Raw genomic sequence first — 20,618 nt, 5'->3', positions numbered from 1 at the left:
TGATGATTAACCCTCTGTAATAAATAATTTACCACATTCTTTGTAGCTTCAGCACTTTAGGACTAAGGCATGCCTGGCATGGAAAATTCACCATGATACATCAATTTTGAACTCATAGTCACCCAGCAAAGTCAATGCCACGAGATATGTTATTAAAACTTTTATTTTCTTAATAAATGAAGCCAGAATTGTTTTTTTTAATTTAGTCTCTAATTTTTATACATTTTTTCGGCCTGTCATTCAAAAGATAAGATAGCATCAGTGTGCCCTAAAAGAAGAAACATCTTATAAAACTTTTATCTTCAGTCCCAAGATTTATCAACTTGGGCTCAGAGAGGAGGATAAATAAAAGAGCTATGAAATACTGGAATTGTAGGAACATGTATAGTTTTATAGCCTTAAACAACTGCATCGATTTTATTCTGATGCAAACATCACAAATGTAGAGTGAATAGATGCCTTACTTTGTTACTCAAGAAAGACTAACTTAGAAGTTAGTATATGTTTTATCCTCACTATTTTCAAAGAATCGTAAGATGGCTATCATACTTTCACTGATTTTTTATATGAATATAGTTAGGCAATGCCTAATACAGAATACTTCTTCCTTCTCATATCAAACTTGGTGACAAATTCATATTCACATTTCCATTCTCACAGAAGGAAGTTTTTTTTTTTTTACTTTAGAAGCTTTATCCAGCAGCTATCTGTTGAAAAAAAGAGTCCAGGGAGTGGGTTTTTAGAGAATTCTAAATTTCCCTAGTACTTTACAATAAATGCAGTTCTAATATCTGAAAATGTGTTTATCCCTTCTTATTACAACTATTTCAGCAGGAGTGCCTCTTACTACTTCTGCAGAGTCAACCTTCCTGAAGCCCCTTCCTGTCAAGCCTCCTCCAGGTGGGATTAAAGACAAGACTATGCCTTCCTCTCCCAGCAGTGATTTGGGTTTGAGTAATCCAAACAAATTTTGCAAGCTCTATCCTGCTTCCTTTAATAGTCCATTAATGACCTAACAACATTATGTTGGGGAAAAAACAAAAACACAAAAAAAATGAAGCCAGGGAGACATTTGTAGACAAAATAAGAGAGAAATCTCTTCCAGCAAAATCAAATGCAAATGGTAAACATAAAATTATCCCAAAACTTTTTTATAGGAAGTTTGTATTTTATAAAGCATACTAGCTTATTTGCATACCATTTTACTCTTATTGAGTGAGAGGTTGATAGTATTCATGGAATCATAGCGTTTTATAAGGACTTTCAAGTCCATCTAACTTGATCTGTTCATTTCCTAGGAAATGAGAACCTGAATGGTTTAGATGACCCCTGTCGATTTTAGTATCAAATATAGGAATTCTCATGGTTTCATGTTATTTTAGGTAAATAAGGATCCTTAGGTACATACATAAGGAAGCATTTTAAATTAATATCATGTGGTTATATCATTTTTTACTAAGTATGTTTTAAGTGTCTCTTTGGTGCTAGGCTAGTCAGTCTTGGGAATACATTTCCCTAAAGGAGCGAGCGTGTAAACTAGTTAGGTTAATAATACTTCACTGAAAGAGCCAACAGAAGCCTTTTTGTGTACATTTTTTTGTTAACTAGATGAGTGAAGCATAATGGTCCAGAAAAATCTTCATATATTTAGATGATTTTCAGTGGATAGAAGTGGGAAGAAGAAAGGGTGAACCAAAGGGCTTGGAGCTAAGAAAGAGTGGCAAGAATTCAGGCACAGTAAAGAGACTGATCCTGACTGGAGTGATCCACTTGCTCTTCTAACCATATTTTTTTTTTCATTTTTCCCCCCACAGGCACCTTCTCACTACTAGTGTATTTTATTCCCCTTTCATATTCTCTCTTCCACCCACTTCTTTTCCTCCACTTACTATTATTTTTCAGTTCTTTCTTTACCCAGCCTTTCTCCTTCATGTGAAAATGTTCATTCTTCTCTCCTCCTTGAAACTCTATTCTTTGTCATATGTAACTCTTTATGCTCTGGTTCTTCTCTATTGCTGTTTCTTTTTTCTCTATGGACTCTTGTTTTATTCATTACCTAGATGTAGGTATTCCCATGGTTTCATTCTTGACCTTACTCTGCAAACACAATTTCTATTTCCCTGGTTTCATTTCTCATCTGTATACTTATGACCTTTCTGTCAAGCATTAGATTCACATATCCAAAAGGCAGCTACTGCTTCACCTGGATGCCTCATAGCCATTTCACATCCACCTAGTCATTCAAAGTAGAAACCGGCAAGTAACTATGAACCCCCAAACACCACCTTCTTCACTTCGTGTATCTAATGAAGCACCAAGCTGTGACTCTTTTACCTCCTGAATACTACTCTCCCCTTCTCTCCAGCCCTACGCTTCCCACATTAGTTCAGGTCCTCAAGATCTTTCCTAGAGGTTTACTACTCAGAGTGTGGGTTGTGGATCAACACCATTGGCATCACCTGGGAACTTGTTAGAACAAAGACTCTCAGGCCCCACTGCAGACCTACGGAATCAGAATCTGCATTGTAACAAGATCTGTAGGTGATTTGTACTGAATAAGTTTTGAGAAGCGATTGCCACAACCTCCTAACTACTCTTTCTGTCTCCAGTTTTGTTTCCCCAAACCCACCCCCAATTTAACCACTAGAGTGTTTCATTTAAAGTGTAAGTATTTCCATGTCATTCCCCTTCTTTAAAACCCTTCGTTGTTCCTTCATCTTCTAAATATAAAATCTAAGCTTCATAGCTCTCCACCATCTTGTTTCTACCTGCCTTCTCCAGGTTTATCCCCTGCTACTTCCTGGCATGATCTATGTGGGTCAGTACCTGCAAACCACATATGGTTTCCAGAAACTATTACCCTGTTTTTTGTGTCTATGTCCTCTTTCATGCTGCCACTTTGTCTGGAATATCCCCATAACACTTCTTCTGGCTAACTCCCACTCATTCACTTACTTTAAGGTTAATCTTATGTGCTTCCTTAACCTGCATTTCTAATTATCTCTTCCTGTGTCTGTCTCCAATTAGAATGTATGGTGTTTGAGGCAAGGGACTTCATCTAATTCATCTGTATTTCCGGTGCTATAGATAGAAACTGGCACAGAAATAGGCCCACTTCAATAGAGATTAGCTTAATATATGTATCAGAGAACTATTAATTTTCTTTATTTGAGTGTTTATCCTGTTTTCTACTCTTTCAGGTTTCTACTTAGTGTGATTCAGCATATCCCAGCAAGTTACATAGAGATACGTGTTTTTATCTAGTATTATGAAGAATGTTGATTTAGGCAAGTGTAGAAATGCAAGTGATAGGGTTTCTGAAAATAGGAGTATATGTTCAGAGAAATGACAACTTTCACTTGTTAAGGTATTTTTCCCGTTGCTAGGTTGAGTGTATCTGAAATAAGTGGCTTCTAATTTTGTAGCATTAGGTAAATTTGAACTGAGTTTTAACTATGAGAAGTGTGTGCACTCCTGTCACTTCTAAATGGGGAGGGCTGTTTTGGCACTCTGAAGTTTTAATGTTATTAGAATGAGGAAAGAAGGATTTTGGTGAAATTCTCATCTGATGGTGGAGGAGAGGGGATGATCATCAGCATAATTTTATCCAGTCATTGGAATCACTTTACATTAGCCTCTGAAGCAAGAGCTCAGCATATTTTCAACCCTGCCTTGGCTCTTTCATTTTGAGAGTAGTAAACATTTGAACATTTAAAACTACCTGGAGAATTTTAATTAGCTAATGAGAATTTCAAAGAACAGTAACAGCAGATGCCCTCATTACAAGTGAGCAAGTGGTAATAATTTAACATATGCCACCTTAACTGTTTCACTCATCACCCATTTTCTACTGTCTGCCTTCCTCTCCATCTGCTGTTGTTTATATATGTTTCTCCCATATCTAATCTTTCTCTTTTTCTTCATCATTCTCACTGCTTTCTTCATATCCCTCATCCAGCTCAGATCTTATTAGCACAGGAATGGCTACCATAACGATATGGAACTAAAGTATGTATGTATTTTTTATTTATTGTATTCGTTTTGTTTATCTTACTAATTTTTGGCCCCATTATTGCACTTAGATGCCTCACCTTCACCTGTAACTCAACATACCTGAAACGGAATTAATAATCTCTACAATCAACTTGAATTTCCCAAATTTTCTGTCTTTGCTAGTAGTTCCAATGTTTATTATTCACCTACACTTGACTCTTTGAGGGTATCTTTGACTACCTGATTATCTATATTCTATCCATTAGCAAATCTTAGAACTATTTCTCCTTTCTGTAGCCCTTCATTACATTTCTACTACCATCACCTCACACCTTAATGCTGTAACAACCTTCTGGAAAGCTTTACTTGTACCTCATTGTTATTCTTTCACTCCCTAGTAGCAGGATTTCATCCCTGGATCAGTTCCACCCTCTACATTTTCTACTTCTGCATAAAGCCTACTGAGTGATGCTATGGAAAATTATAAAGTATAGAGATTGGGTATGTTTTCAGAGTCTTGGTACCTAGAGATTGGGTATGTTTTCAGAGTCTTGGTAGCTAACCTCTTTGGGCCTTTAGTCCTACTTAATCTGTTTCTTTTTCCTTCACTTTCCCCTTAGCGACAATTTTAAACCTGTATCATTCTTCAAGACTCTCTTCCCCTGCTCTACATTCCTTCTCCTCACACTTCTCAGACAAGCTCCTTTGTGATTTCATCGAGAAAAATTTGGCCCTCAGATGTGGATTACTACCAAGTATCTTGGTTTAACCAAACCCTCCTGTAACCCTGAGTTTTCCTTTAACTACTACATTCTCCCCTTCCCTTCTTAACCAAGTTTTTTTTTTTTTTAAATGTAGTCCACTCTTACTGTCTTCACTTATTATTTACTCAACTCACTGCCATTTGTTGGCACTTCTTCCCTCAGCCTTCACACCACCAGTCTACCACCTCACTGTGACTACTGCTCACAGTGCCAAAGTGACTTCTAAATTTGTAAGTCCAATGAGCATCTTTATTTAGCTCCTTTGACATCACTCTCTCCTGTTCATTCTTATAATTTGCTGTCCTTTGCTTTGGTGGACTTTTCATAGGCTCATCTTTTTCCACCATCTTTCTTTAAAGAATGGCATTCTCCAGGGTTTTATCAGTATGTTGCTATTCCTGTGCCCACCTATACATTATCTTCAGGAGATTTCATCCAGTCTGATTATTTTGACTATCCACCCGCATGTTCTGACATCTCCAAAATCTCTCTGACCTATCTTCTGCCTTTCATACTCCTGTATATAACTACCTGTTGGACACCTTTACATGAAAGTTTTGTAGATATCTTAGACCCTGTGTTCAAACTTACACTATTCACCATTGCCTACTCTCCCACCCATTAAAACAACACATACATCTGAAGTTCCAATTTCAGTTAATGGGATCACCACCCACCCACTTACCAAATTAGGTTTCTGGGAATTATTTTAGACTTCTCTAGATTCTCTCCTCTCCACTATCCCTCACATTCATTCCGTCACTAACTTTTGCCAGTTTTAAAGTTAAATGTTATGCCAATCTCCCTGCTTCTCTCTACCCCTACTGAGACCTTTCTAGTCCATGTTTTCATTATGTCTTGCCTGATCTCCTTACTTCTAGGCTTACTCTTCTTAAATTAATCCTTTGTATTGCAGCCACAGAAGAGACTCATCTAAAACACACAATTGACCAACCACGTCACTTAATACACTTTGAGGTTTCCCAAAGCACAGAATAAAAAATTCGGGCTCCTTAGCATAACATATAAGTCTTTCTTTGACCCATTTTGCCTCTTCCCATCTCTTTCCCTTATGTTTTACTCTACAACAATTCCAAAGTTTAAGAAGTTCGTGTAAGCACTTCTATGCTATTTTCATGAATTTTTGTCCCTAAAACACTCTTCTCAACTCTTTTCAGGTTAACTATTCATCATCCCTCCAAGTTTAGCTAAGACATTATCTCTTCCAGTAGCCTTTTTCAGACCCCCATAGTATGCTAAGTGCTCCTGCTTCTTTGTGCTTGCATACCTCTTAAACATACCTCTCTTACTTTTACCAAGTGAGACTGAAATATTTTGTTCATGTATCTTTCTCACACTGGATTTGTGAACAACTTGGCTGTTTTATTTATCTTGTATCCCTGGCATCTAACCTGATGCTTGGTGCCACAAAGGTATTCAGTGTTTGTTAAACCGATTATTTGGATTCAACATATTGTGCTCATTTCTATCTCTGCCATACAGGAAATTATTTTCATCCCCAGAAATGCCCTTACCTGCTTTCTTACAAATTCAAATCCTTTCTGTCCTCAAAGATCCATCACAACTTCCCTTACTGTTCTGGTTCTTTGTATTCTCTCCTTTCTCTGATTTCTCGTAGGCTTTACTGTTCATTGACAATTGCATCAGTTATAGCCCCTCAAGGGAATTAGCTTCCCTGAGACAAAGGATTATATTTTATTCTGCAGTATCCTTCTTAGTGCTTTATATGGTAATGAGGACATAATTTTTTCTCAATTCATATTTGCAAATTGTTTATTGAGAGGCAGTGTTGTATAGAGGGATAAACATAGATTTGGAGATATAGTCACTTGCCAAGTTGCACTACAGATTCCTCTGGTATAAAATGAAAATAATGTAACTCTACAGGATTGAATAATAATTAACTGAAGTAGTATATATAGTACCCATCACAGAATAGGTTTGTAACAAATGTTAGGTTTGTAAAAATATTTTGTCCTGTCATAATTTTAAAATAGGTAAATTGGACGTTTTCTATATTTCTTTATAACATAAATTCCATATTCACATGCAGTTTTTTTCCAACTTTTATGTTAAGTTCATGGGTACATGTGCAGATGTGCAGGTTTGTTATATAAGTAAATGTTTGCCATGGTGGTTTTGCTGCACAGATCATCCCATCACCTAGATATGAAGCCCAGCATCCATTAGCTATTCTTTCTGATAGCTGCAGTTTTGATTATGTGCAGCTCTCAACTGGCTTTTCCCCATTTAAGATGTTAGACCAGTGGTTCTCAACCTTGACTAATTAGAATCATGTGAGGAGCTTTTAGACCTCCCATTGCTCAGGCCATCCCTCCAATCAATTAAATTACTGTCTCTGGGAATTTAACATTCGTGTTTTGTTTTCTCTTTTTTAACTCCCTAAGTGATTTTTATATGGAGTCAAGATTGAAAATAGTATTAGACATGCACTTTCCCAATTTATACTTTGAAAACAAAGACCTTAGTTCAGAGACTTATGAGATAGGGGTATGATTAGGAGAAGAGTAGGCCCCACAAGTTTTAGGTTAGTGAAGATTCTGAAAGGTACAAGCTGTAAAGGAGCCTGAGTTTCTGGGTGAACTCAGAAACAACGAATCCTAGAAGGGCTGAGAGCAGAACAGCCAAGAACAGAACAGAACTGTGGAGTAGTCTCTGGAATAAAAGAGTGAAGAGTATAAGAAACAGAATGGAGGCAGGCCCCAGGAGGATTCAATCAGGAATTCTGACCTTGGGGCCATGAATAGGTTTCATATCTTCACAGAAAGGGTTTACGCAACTTTTATATATCATTTTCTGAGATATCTGAATCCTATAAAAAGATAAAGAACATCAATATGTGAAAAAGCCAAGGGCTAAGGTAATGGTAATCAGACTACAGTTCTAGAAATGCCCCTCTGGATCTTTAATACATGACTGGCAGCTCTTCTAAACCTCTGTATTACCTCTATTAGAATATTATTTCTGATGTAATTTGTAGAGAAAGCAGGAACTGAGGAGAACACTATATACAGTATACTTTATAAGCATTAAATAAATATGTAAAAACTCTGAAATATAATCTGAGTTTATAGTCATAATGAAGATTATTGGCCCAATAATCTAGGGTAGAGTTGTCCAATCTTTTGGCTTCCATGGGCCACACTGGAAGAATTATCTTGGGCCACACATAAAATACACTAATGCTAACAATAACTGATGAGTTTAAAAAATCACATAAAAATCTCATAATGTTTTAAGAATGTTTGTGAATTTGTGTTGAGTCACATTCAAAGCCACCCTGGGCCACATGTGGCCTGTGGGCTACAGGTTGGACAAGCTTGATCTAGGGCAAGTGCTCAACAGTGGCTGCACAGTTAAATCATAAGTAAAGCTTTCAAAAAGTAAGGATGCCTGATTCCACTCCTAGAGATTCTGATTTAATTGGTCTGATATGGAGCTGTAACATCAATATTTTTAAATTTTTCCATATGATTCTAATGTGTAACCAGCATTCAGAAACACTAATCCAGAGGAAACCAGGACTCCTGCTTATCTTGCACAACTTGGGTGCCCTCAAAATATATGGTATTGGCAAAGTTAATCTGAGCCTAAGTTCCAGCACCTGTAAAAGATGGTAAGAATTTCCTGAAAGAGGTTGTTGTGAATATGTCCTCTCCTGGGTTTAGTCCTTAGCTTTGCAAGAAGTCTAATATCTTCAAGTTGATCAGCCTCAAATCAGGGACTCAGTAACCACAAACTTGAAAGTGGCTGATAAAAAACTAACTGGAAAGATACTACTTTAATATGTTTCTCACAAAGCCTGTGATAATCATTTGCCATATTTGTGATCATAGAAATTTCTTGTCCCTGCCCCAGAAGCATTGAATCATGTTCTCCAGGGGAGAGCCTGGGAATCTATATTTTTAACTGACACCCTAGGTGGTTTCCCAGAAGTCTGGGAAACATTGTACTTTAAGTTATTGTATTGTCATTCTGTTATTGATTTATGGTAAGAGGAGATACATATTTCCATTTCCTAGTTTTTCTTGATGTCTGTCATCCAGGGTATCCTTTTGTTGGTATCAAAGAATATGAAAAACCAATTATAATCAGAAAGTGACTTAGTACACATGAAATTAGAGCATAGAAAAGGATAGTTTTGAGGGATCATTTCATTCAGATTTTGACATAACCTGCTGAGTTTTCCTAGGCCCGCAATAGTCAGTAGTGTGCAACCTCACGTTCTTCAAAGTCAGCATCTTTCTTTCCCCTTGCAAGCAGTCTTCTGTTTCTATGAATAGTCTTTGCTCAGACAAGGCCAATATACTTGATAATAATTAATTTAGCTTCTTTTAAATGATTAGATGACCTTTTGGTTTAAAAGAAGATTACCATTGTTGTCCCTAAAGTCTTTGCAGGTACCAATTTATTTCCTCCTCCCTAGGGTCAGAATGATTTTATATTTGGCTTATGAAATGTATTAATTTGCTTTTTCTGATCAAAGATAAAGTGGAAGATGATGAGATTTTTAAAAAATTAATGTATCCCTTGCTTCTAATTCTACCTATGAAGCAGAATAGTGTGCTAGTTACTATATAGTTGCTAGTGTATAGTTTTTGACTCTTTTGAAGTGGTAACTAGTAGTTTTGTTTTAGAATTTTGCTTTCAGCTTTTATCCTGAGAGTGGGGCTCACTGAACCTCTCTCCTTTCTAAAATCTGTGGAAATTACTTTTGGTAACTAAGGCACTGCAGTGATCTCAGGTAAGAGAGTAAAAAATTTGCCTTTATTTGTTTTTAATGTTTTGGGACGTTTCAGGTTTTGGTTGGGTGGAAACAGAGTTGGGGCAAACAAAAAGAGGTTGGTTAAGAGATTCAGAGGCAAAGGTTGGTTGGCCATGCTAAATTTCAGGTGTCTGTTGCACCTCCATGTAGCAACAGTCAGTAGACAGATAGCAGATTCTTAGGGAAGAAGTTAAGCTAGAGAAGCAGTGTGGTGTAGTGAAAAGAATTGTGGGCATTCAATTAAGAGGCGTGGCTCTGAGAGGCTAACACTACTACTAACTTGCTCTGTGACTTTGACAAAGTCATTTGACCTCTCTGGGCCCCATCTTTATTGGAAAATGTCAAGTAGATGGTCTCTAATAAATTCTTGTCCAGTTCTAACATTATGTGATTTTAAATGTATACTGACCTTCTTAACTTGAACTCTTTGTTTTTTCAGCATTTAGTATGAGAACCTATGTTTGCCATATTTGTAGTATTGCTTTTACATCTTTAGATATGTTCCGGTCCCATATGCAAGGAAGTGAACATCAAATTAAGTAAGTATTTTTGCTAAAATTTTCCTATGATGCTAAAGACCAGAGCTTCTAGTCAAGCACTCTTCAATGTATTTTACAAACTTCTTAGGCATTCATGTCCCTATGAGTTAAACCTGGATGTGGTTGGTAATATTCGCAACATGTTGCATACTAGTGTCCCTCAGGGAGTTCTAGTTTTAGTTCTAGTAATGATAGTGTACTGGCAAAGCTGGCTAACTGGCAACCCTCCTGACTAGAGAGCAGTGTTCTTTGGAGAGATGCTAAAGGATCACTCTCACACTAATCACACAAATTCAGAGAATTTCTGGAAGGTTAGCTTGGTTCCAGGGATTCAGTGATCCAGTCACCATTTTTCCAGTGCTGTATAGTGGTTAAGAACAAAGGTCTTGCTATCAGATGGACCTGGATTAGAATACCAGATCCATTTTTCTACCAAGTGTGTAACTTTGGTCAGTTCTTATATAAGATTGTTATGAGGAAATATAATATATGTAAGGTGCCTGCCCTGGCACATAGTAGGAGTTCAATAAATATTTAGTCTATTTTGTTCTGTTATTTCAAGGAGAGGAGAATTGAATGGACAGTTGGAGATTGGGTAGTTCAGGTAGCAGAGGGTATTTGACTATTTATCTTTGTATTGATGCTTTTAAAGTCAAGACATAGAGCCAGGTCTGGTGACTCATGCCTATAATCCCAGCACTGTGGGAGGAAGAGCCAAGGAGTTTGAGGTCAAGTCTGGGCAACATAGTGAGACCTTACCTGTACCCAAGAAAAAAGAAAAATTAGCCAGGTTTCGTGGCATGTACCCATCATCACAGCTACTTGGGTAGCTAAGGTAGGAGGACTGCTTGAGTCCAGGATGTTGAGGCTGCAGTGAACCATGATCACACCACTGCACTCTAACCTGGGCAACAGAGTGAGACCCTGTCTCAAGAAAATAAATAAAATAAAATGAATAAAATAAAATCAAGACATATTCTTTCTGTTACATTGTTTTATTGTAGTAGAAAATATTTCTATTATTTGTATCTGAATATTTAGAAGCTAAATTGTCTGACTTACCCAATTAACCTAAATTTACATTCCTTTTTTTCATAGATGGGTTCCTGCTATCTTGCCCAGGATGGAGTCCAGTGGCTATTCACGGTTCCATCATAGTGCAGTACAGCCTCAAACTCCTGGGCTCAAGAGATCCTCCTGCTTCAGCCTCAGTAGCTGGGAATACAGGCACACACACCACACCTGGCTAGATTATAATTTAGATTTTTAAAAATCTCAATATTACAGAATAAACACCTATCACATTTATAAGATATATATAAGGAATTAATGAAAACTTTAAAAATGATATAACATTCAAATCAGAGCATCTCTCAGGACATTAAATATTATTATTCCCTACCCATACATTGCAACATGCCTTAATATTTTTAGTGCTACGACAACATCAGATATATCTGCTACTTTATACCCTTCTTCCCTTTCATCCTGGGCCTGAGGAAATTTCCTTTTTTTTTTTTTTTTGCATAAAAATTGTGAGGTACCTGGGAGATATATCATTGTCCATGCTCCTTTTTGGGGGCATAAAAAGTCATGATTTATGGCTTTATAATGAGGTAGGTTCTCACTGTCCATGCTGCTTATTTGGCATAAAAATTCACAATTTATAGCTTTTATAATGAAGTAGGTTTTTAAAATTTGGGTATTTGTTGTTTTTCTTTTTTCAGACTAATACTTTTAAGAGCAAAGAAAATACTTAGAATAAAACAATCGAATAAGAATTTTCTACTGTCTTCTTTACAGAGAATCCATTGTTATCAATCTAGTGAAGAATTCAAGGAAGACACAAGACTCTTACCAAAATGAGTGTGCAGATTACATCAATATGCAGAAAGCCAGAGGACTAGAGCCCAAGACTTGTTTCAGAAAGATGGAAGAGAGTTCTTTGGAAACCCACAGATACAGAGAAGTGGTCGATTCCAGACCCAGACATAGAATATTTGAACAAAGACTCCCATTTGAGACTTTCCGAACATACCCAGCACCATACAATATTTCACAAGCAGTGGAAAAGCAGTTACCTCATTCAAAGAAGACATATGACTCTTTCCAAGATGAACTTGAAGATTACATCAAAGTACAGAAAGCCAGAGGACTAGATCCAAAGACTTGTTTCAGAAAGGTGAGAGAGAACTCTGTGGATACTCGTGGGTACAGAGAAATGGTTGATTCTGGACCCAGATCCAGAATGTGCGAGCAAAGATTTTCACATGAGGCTTCCCAGACCTACCAACGACCATACCATATTTCACCAGTGGAAAGCCAATTACCTCAGTGGTTACCAACCCATTCAAAAAGGACATATGATTCTTTCCAAGATGAACTTGAAGATTACATAAAAGTGCAGAAAGCCAGAGGACTAGAGCCAAAAACTTGTTTCAGAAAGATAGGAGATAGCTCTGTAGAAATACATAAGAACAGAGAAATGGTTGATGTCAGACCCAGACACAGAATGTTGGAGCAAAAGCTCCCATGTGAGACTTTCCAGACCTATTCAGGACCATACAGTATTTCACAAGTAGTGGAAAACCAGTTACCTCATTGCTTACCAGCTCATGACAGCAAACAGAGACTAGATTCTGTTAGCTACTGGCAACTCACCAGAGACTGTTTCCCAGAAAAACCAGTACCCTTGAGCCTTAATCAGCAAGAAAATAACTCTGGCTCATACAGTGTAGAATCTGAAGTTTACAAGCACCTCTCCTCAGAAAACAATACTACTGACCATCAAGCAGGTCATAAACGGAAACATCAGAAGAGAAAACGACACCTGGAAGAAGGCAAAGAAAGGCCAGAGAAAGAGCTGTCCAAACATAAAAGGAAAAAGAGTTATGAAGATACAGATTTAGACAAAGACAAGAGCATCAGACAAAGGAAAAGAGAGGGGGATAGAGTCAGGGTCAGTTCAGGAAAGCTTAAGCATCGAAAAAAGAAAAAAAGCCATAATGTACCCTCTGAGAAAGAAGAACGTAAGCACAGGAAAGAGAAAAAGAAATCTGTTGAAGAAAGGACAGAAGAGGAAATGCTTTGGGATGAGTCTATTCTTGGATTTTGAATATTTAGTTTTGTTTACCCAAGGTTGAATTGAAAAAAAAAAACAAAACAATATGGATTTAGAAAAAGACAGGAACATCCGATGAAGGAAAGGAGAGGTAGATACAGTCAGTGTCACTTCAGGACACTTAGTTTTTGTATAAAATTTTAAATTGAATTAAAAGGAGGAAAAAAAAGCCTAAACTTAACCTCTGAGAAAGAACATAAGAACTCAAGGAGAACATAAGAGAAAAGGTAACCTGTTAAAGAAAAGACAAGAATCTGTGTTTTGGAATGAGTCTACTCTTGGGTATTGAACTTTTAGTTTTGTTTGCCCAAGGATTAATTGAGGAAATCAGCTAAGAAACTGGACTTAGACAAAAGCAAGAAGATCAGATGAAGAAAAGGAGAGGTGGACACGTCAGTGTCACTTCAGGAAAGCTATTTAAGAAAACTTGAAATTTAATTGAAGAAACAACAACAACAACAAAAAGCCTAAACCTAGCCTCTGAACAACACTAACATGAGAACACAAGAACTTAAGAGAAAAAGAAACCTACTTAAGACAGAAGAGACAGTGATTTGGGATGAATCTACTGTAGGATTTTCAACTTTTTAGTTTTGTTCCTTCAAAGTTGAAGAAAAAAAAAGTTTGGTTTTATAAAATTCATGTTATTGGAATTTTTCTAGGTGGATGGCTACTTTAAATCTCTAAAAAAGCCAAGTGAAGTAAAAGTATTCAATATGCCTTTTCCTCAAGTTACTTTCCTTCATTTTCTTAAAAAAGAAAAAACATTATTAAATGTTTCTCACATATCTCACATATAATGTAATTTCCCTAAATGAAGTTGTCTCTACTTCTGCTCATCAAATTGCTGTGATAGTGAATTATTTACTCATGAGAGATAATTTATTTTAAAGGACAGAATTACCAAGCATTACAAAATCAATTCTTTGCTTGGTTTTGTGTTAGTGTTGGTGGTATTTTATTGTTGTTTTTCTGTGTTTATGTGTCTCAGCTTTCTCCAAGGAATATGTATGAAATAACTTAAACTGATTTTTTCTTTGTTAAATCTAATTTGCAGTGTATTTTTGCATTTTCTAGTTCTGAAAGTGGAAAAATGAAACAGTCTATAATAAACTTAGATGATATATAGTTTTAAAAAGCTCTCAAAAAGTACTGATATAAAAAGTCAGTCTATATTCTGGAAATGTTTATATTAAAGTGTTTTAATTTCTACATACTGTTTTATGTAAATGATCATTTCCCATCCAAAATTATTATTTTGGGAGTTGGAGGGGCAATAATTAAACACTTGACACTTAATACCTCTGGGGAGATCACACTGTGAAATTGTAATAATTTTATATTTTCTACATCTTATCTCATAGAAGCTGATATTGAGTCTCAAACTCAGTTTAAGGTTAGGAAAATGTGACCAATTAGATACTTGAAACCGAAGGAGGAAGAATTTGTAAGTGGTAGAGGACCAGAGGGTGTTACCTTTGAATTTTTTGATTTTGACAGATTTTTTACACTGGTGCTCCCTTTATTTGTGAGCAGTACCACTAAGTATTTGAGGATCACAATGGGATAGTAGAAAGTGCAATGGTCTGTGAATGCAAATTCCAGGATTCTGGTCTCAGTTGCACTGTGATTCCAGAATCCAACTCGGAATCACCAGGAATATGAAAAAATAGGCTTTGTATTCTCTTTGTGTTAATCCTAACAAAAAATAAATTTATGCTCCACACAGTGACTCATGCCTGTAATCCCAGCACTTTGGGTGGCTGGGGCAGAAGAATCACTTGAGTCCAGGAGTTCAAGAACTGCCTGGGCAGCATAGTGAGATCCTGTCTCTATTTTTTAAAGATAACAAAATAAATCTAAATGGTGACATATCTACATTTAGGCAAGGCATTTAATAGGTGACATGTCTGCATTTGGGCAAGGCATTTAATAACTGTTTTTGTTCTTCGCAATTTAAGTAAAATAGTAAGTGTGAGCTGAAGCATAATATGATTAATTGGGTGTATACTTGGTTGAAAAAATAGCCCTAAGTGGAATTAGATGGTTCCCAAATCAAATTTTCTTCCATGAGACTTGTAAGATTATTTTATGCTACAATATCATCCCCCATTTTAAACACATTTGTTGTATTGGTGAAAGGAGAGGGGAAATAAGAACTAGAGTAGAATACATAGACTGCGAATCACCAAGCACAAATTGGCCAGTTACCATTTTTGAGCACACCAAGAACTGCAGCACCTTTTCACAAAGTGCAAGATAAGATAAATTGAATTGCCAACATCTGTTAAATTGACGAATTCTTTCATAGAAGTTTGTGTTTAAAGTTGGAGAGGACTCAAAACTATATAAGAATATTCACTAAGATAAAAAATTACTCTGATCTTTTAAAAATAGATACAATGATTCATAAAAATTATCCACCCATTTGTTATCTATAGTAGATAAGTCATGCAAGCTTTAAAAATCAAAACCATTTAAATTGTTGATGGGTTGAGTAGACAGAAAAGGATGTGGTATTGATTACAGTCTAGGGACATGCACCAGTGACTTGCTCTAGAAAAGTGGTTTTCAAAAGTTTTAAAACAATTTTTTGCCAAAAATAAATGTGACATTAACCTCACTATAAAACAAATTTTACATTAACCTAAATACATAATTTTCTGGTTGAAGGTGGGGAAAGGGTCTGGAGCCCAACTTTGGCACATTTGTTATGCTCCCAACTTCTTTCTGCCTTTGAGCACTTAGAGGTGAGAGTATATGTAAGTCAAGATGTTTATGTGTAGGATCCCAAATGATCTCCACTTCTGGAATTAAGTGTTGAATTCACTAAGATGAAATTTAATGATATAAATAGTAAATCCTACATTTGGGTATTTTAATACAAAAACATATTTGAGGAGACATAATTTAAGATACATGTGAAAACAATGTTGAGGATTTTATTACATGTTTGATTTGAAAGACTAATATGCTCACCCAGACATAAAAATCACATATGGTCTAAGTCAAATATATAAGAGAATATTTGGAACAAGTTAAAAGTATCTAACTACAGAGATAAATCCTGAACTGGGTAGAAGATACAGGGAAAAGTACTGGGCAAATTTGGAAAACAGTTTTCAAAAATTGGAGCTGTAAAAAAAAATAGAATTGACTGTCTTGTGTGCATGCATTGAACAAATAAGAGCTGACTGTCAGCATTGTGCCAGGAAGGAACCTGAAAAAAGAATGAATACAGATTGTTTTTCAAAAAGCTCACAGTCCAACAGAGGAAATGGACCAATAAACAGGCAATTACAAAATAAGTTATAAAGGCTTCAATCAAAGTGATGAATGATGCTGTTGGGTAGCGAAGGTAATGAGCCTAATGTGATGGGAAGAGAGCATTCAGAAAAGGCTTCCCAAAGGACATCTAAGCAAACCATTTTCTCTCAGTTCAAAGATTTATTTATTTGATTTATCTACATGATTATCTAACAGGCGCTGCAAACTTAATATAGCCAAATAGAATGCCGCCTTCTGTCATTCCCAATTGTTCATCTAGTTTCCCTTATTTCTGTAAAAACATCTAATTGCCTAAGCCAAAAACCATTTTTGAGAATCTCTTCTCTCCTAAATTAGACCATAAGCAATTCCCCTTGATTATATCACCAAAATATTTCTTCACCAAACTGGGAAAATAGATTTGAGAGCAATTGAAACACTGGAAGAAGTGATCACAGGTTCTGAATGACAGGTAAGAAAACTGCACAGAATCATCAAGAGATCAGAGAGTGGTGAACTAGTCCCTTAAGGATTTCACAACTATCCAGCATTTGTTTTCTTCCAGAAGAAAAAAATCCACATACAGAAAGAGAACTGCTTATTTCAGAAATCAAATTGAACAGAGAAGAGAGATTGTGGGTAAAGGAAAAGGAAAGTTCAGATGGTAGCAGATGGAGGAAGAATCCAGAGAAATCAAATCCCAGAAAGTATGATGACAGCAAAATAAACATCAAAAGGTGAGTGTAACACCTTAAGAGACAAGACCCATAGGATGTGAACACACAGAAACATGCACACACAAAGCAGATAAAAACTCTGACATAGTATTTCTAAATGAGCTGAAAGAAAGTAAACATTTAAACCTTTGAAACAGTATAAATCAGAAAAAGAACCCAGAGATAAAGAACAGAAGGCTATGAAACAAAATCCGACAGGACTAAGGAAATAATAATAAAAACAAAAAAAAAGTGAAGATTAACTTGGAGGGAATACATGACAGTAGAAACTGGTAATGAGAGAAATGAAGAGGAAAATGAAGATAAACACACATACACAAAAAAACACTAAAGATCGATAAAAGTAATAGATAAAAAAGCCAACAGAGATACAATTAAATTTGTTGAAATGGAGGCTGTGTTATGCTGCCCAGAACCACTCCTCACCCCTTGCCATACCTTCTCGGGTCAGGGGCACTCTCTTATCCAAATTCTGGAGAACTGCCCTTATCTGAAGGTAACTGCCTCTTCTAAGGTTATGCAGCCCGCATCCACTGATGGAATGATGTAGATAGACAAAAGCCAGACCTCTTGGTTCAATTTTGGGCAACTTTGAAAGGTCATCTCAGTTCCCAAACTCCCCATAGGATCAGCTGAGGCCTTCGTTGTGATTATATCAGTTCAATTCTTTCTCTGCTGTTCTTTCCTCCCTCACCAATTCACAAGGGTTCTTTTGAGCATGCCCCTATAAATTGTCTGCAATCGAATTTTTATCTCATAGTCATTTTCCCCTAGAACCTTACCTAAAACGGGATAACAGAAGTGATCCTAAGGAACAGACCCCAAAATGGGATTTTCAGAGCAGGCAATAAGGATTCTGTCATTGGTAATAAATAAAATACTGATAGTAGGTCGTCCCTGGCATGCTATGGCAGTACAGTTGTTAAAACTTTCAAGTAATACTAGTAGAAATGAATGTACATGCAAGTGTAATATCTCAAGTAATTGAGATGATTAGGGGAAATGGCAATTATATACAATTTGCTGACTTTTTAGATGCCATTGATGCATTGTAGAAAAAAGCTGAGAAAATGAATGACAATTTAGGGCAAAACATGAAAGTCAGAAGGCATCCTTGGTGACGTATAAAGAGACTTATCTCTTCATCTTCATCCCACATTCACCTGAACCCTCTGAGCTCTAGGATTGTCAAATAAGATACAGAATGCCCAGTTAAACGTGCATTTCAGATAAAGAGCTAATTGTAATAAATATGTTACATGTAATACTTTAGTCAAACTTATACTTTAAAATTCATTATTTGAAATTAAATTTAACTGAGTATCTTTGTATTTATTTTTTCTTTTTGCTAAACTGGCAACCCAACCCATTTCTCCCAATTAAGGACTAGCATCCACTTCTTACATGAGGCTAGTATTTTGCCATCTGCCTTACAAGACAAGTTTCCTCGCTTAGCTTCTGTCCTCATCTCTCCTGCTGGCCACTAAACCACTATGATCAAATCACAACTTAACCTGACCTGAGAAGTACTAGTATCATAAGGGAAAAGGGAAGGACTATGTCCATTCTAACGGAAGGAAAAAGGTAGGAAGAGGCTTGGTGCGATTGGCCTCAAAGCTTAGATAATTTGTGGCCAAACTCTTAAGAGCAGTAAGACTTTCCAGGAGGAGCTCCATTTGTGTGCGTGCGTGCGTGTGTGTGTGTGTGTGTGTGTGTGTGTGTGTGTTGAGGGAGAGCGGAAACGGAGCAAAAATGGACTTTCTGTAGAGGGAACAGCCAATCTGAGTGTATAACAGAATATGCAAAGGGAGGATAAGGTAGACCTGGAAGACCGACAAAGAGGATTATAGTCTTGATCTGTTTGGAAACAGGGGTTGCTATGGTTTGAATATTTTTGTCCCTTCCAAAACTCATGTTGAAACTGAATCCCCAATGCAATAGAGTTGGGAGGTGGGGCCTAATAGGAGGTGTTTAGGTTATGAGGGCTCTGCCCTCAGGAATGGATTATGTTCACAATAAAAAGGGCTTATGGGAATGGGTTTGCTCTATTCTGCTCTTCTACCATGAGAAGAGTATTGTTCATCTCCTTTGGAGGATGCAGCATTCAGGCACCCTCTTGGAAGCAGAGATTGAGCCCTTACCAAACACCAAATCTTCCAGTGCCTTACTCTTGGACTTCCTAGACTCCATAACTGTAAGAAATAAATTTCTGCTCTTTATAAATTACCCAGTCTAAGGTATTCTGCTATAGCAGCACAAACCAGGATAAGACTGGAATCACTGAGAATTTATGAGCAGAAAAAAATGAGAGAAAGTTGAACTGAATTGTCTCTGGTAGTCTTAATGACTGTAATGTGTTCATTTAAAAAGTTAGTGTGAAGATGGAAGGGTGGGCAGAAAAGGAGACCAGACACAGGATCTGTATTGGAATCCAAATGTGACACTAGGAACTAAGAGGGTGTCAGAGAGAACTGGAAGTAACAGACAGATGGGAGAGACTATGAAGTTCTCTTGACCAGACTCTGAAATGCTAGGCTTGGTCATGGATGCCTGGAAAAATTCAAACTGAGAGGCAGGATCTGGGAAAAGCAAAGCCCTCTTTCATTTCCACAATGTCCAAAATTAAGAAAGGCAAACTAAGATCATGCTGTCATTAAAGGAAAGAGATAGTCTTCAGATGAAAAGAAACCTAATAATTTCATTACAAACCCAAGTTTCCTGTTACTTTTAATTGAGACCAAAGAGGATTTAAAAAACTGTAAGTATTTATTTACTTATTTATTTTTTTATTATACTTTAAGTTCTAGGGTACATGTGGATAACGTGCAGGTTTGTTACATATGTATACCTGTGCCATGTTGGCGTGCTGCACCCATCAACTCGTCAGCACCCATCAACTCGTCATTTACATCAGGTATAACTCCCAATGCAATCCCTCCCCCCTTCCCCCTCCCCCCTCCCTGTGATAGGCCCCGGTGTGTGATGTTCCCCTTCCCAAGTCCAAATGGTCTCATTGTTCAGTTCCCACCTATGAGTGAGAACATGAGGTGTTTGGTTTTCTGTTCTTGCAATAGTTTGCTGAGAATGATGGTTTCCAGCTGCATCCATGTCCCTACAAAGGACACAAACTCATCCTTTTTGATGGCTGCATAGTATTCCATGGTGTATTTGTGCCACATTTTCTTAATCCAGTCTGTCACTGATGGACATTTGGGTTGATTCCAAGTCTTTGCTATTGCGAATAGTGCCGCAATAAACATATGTGTGCATGTGTCTTTATAGCAGCATGATTTATAATCCTTTGGGTATATACCCAGTAATGGGATGGCTGGGTCATATGGTACTTCTAGTTCTAGATCCTTGAGGAATCACCATACTGCTTTCCATAAT

At 36.8% G+C, this 20,618-nt stretch overlaps 2 protein-coding genes across 8 annotated transcripts in view; one reads left to right on the top strand and one right to left on the bottom strand.

Annotated features, from left to right (window-relative positions):
- Window positions 1–14,434, top strand: part of ZMAT1 (zinc finger matrin-type 1) — a 48,035-nt gene extending 33,601 nt beyond the window's left edge. The window contains exons 5-7 of one of the 4 annotated variants that reach the window (XM_050775924.1): window positions 835–900; window positions 10,004–10,103; window positions 11,907–14,434. In XM_050775924.1, coding sequence (XP_050631881.1) covers window positions 835–900; window positions 10,004–10,103; window positions 11,907–13,218 — 1,478 coding nt within the window. In that variant the 3' untranslated portion in view covers window positions 13,219–14,434. Of the gene's footprint in view, window positions 1–831; window positions 901–2,205; window positions 9,544–10,003; window positions 10,104–11,906 lie in introns of those variants that run through there. The other 3 variants (XM_050775923.1, XM_050775926.1, XM_050775925.1) reach the window with 3 other exon arrangements.
- The window catches only part of TCEAL2 (transcription elongation factor A like 2), a 647,988-nt gene that overhangs the window by 141,516 nt on the left and 485,854 nt on the right, over window positions 1–20,618 (bottom strand). The window lies entirely within an intron of this gene.

This window comes from Macaca thibetana, chromosome X (assembly GCF_024542745.1).
Source record: "Macaca thibetana thibetana isolate TM-01 chromosome X, ASM2454274v1, whole genome shotgun sequence".
Lineage (NCBI taxonomy): Eukaryota > Metazoa > Chordata > Mammalia > Primates > Cercopithecidae > Macaca > Macaca thibetana.
The sequence above is the reverse complement of the archived record's forward strand: the minus strand, read 5'-3'. Positions and strand labels throughout refer to the sequence as shown.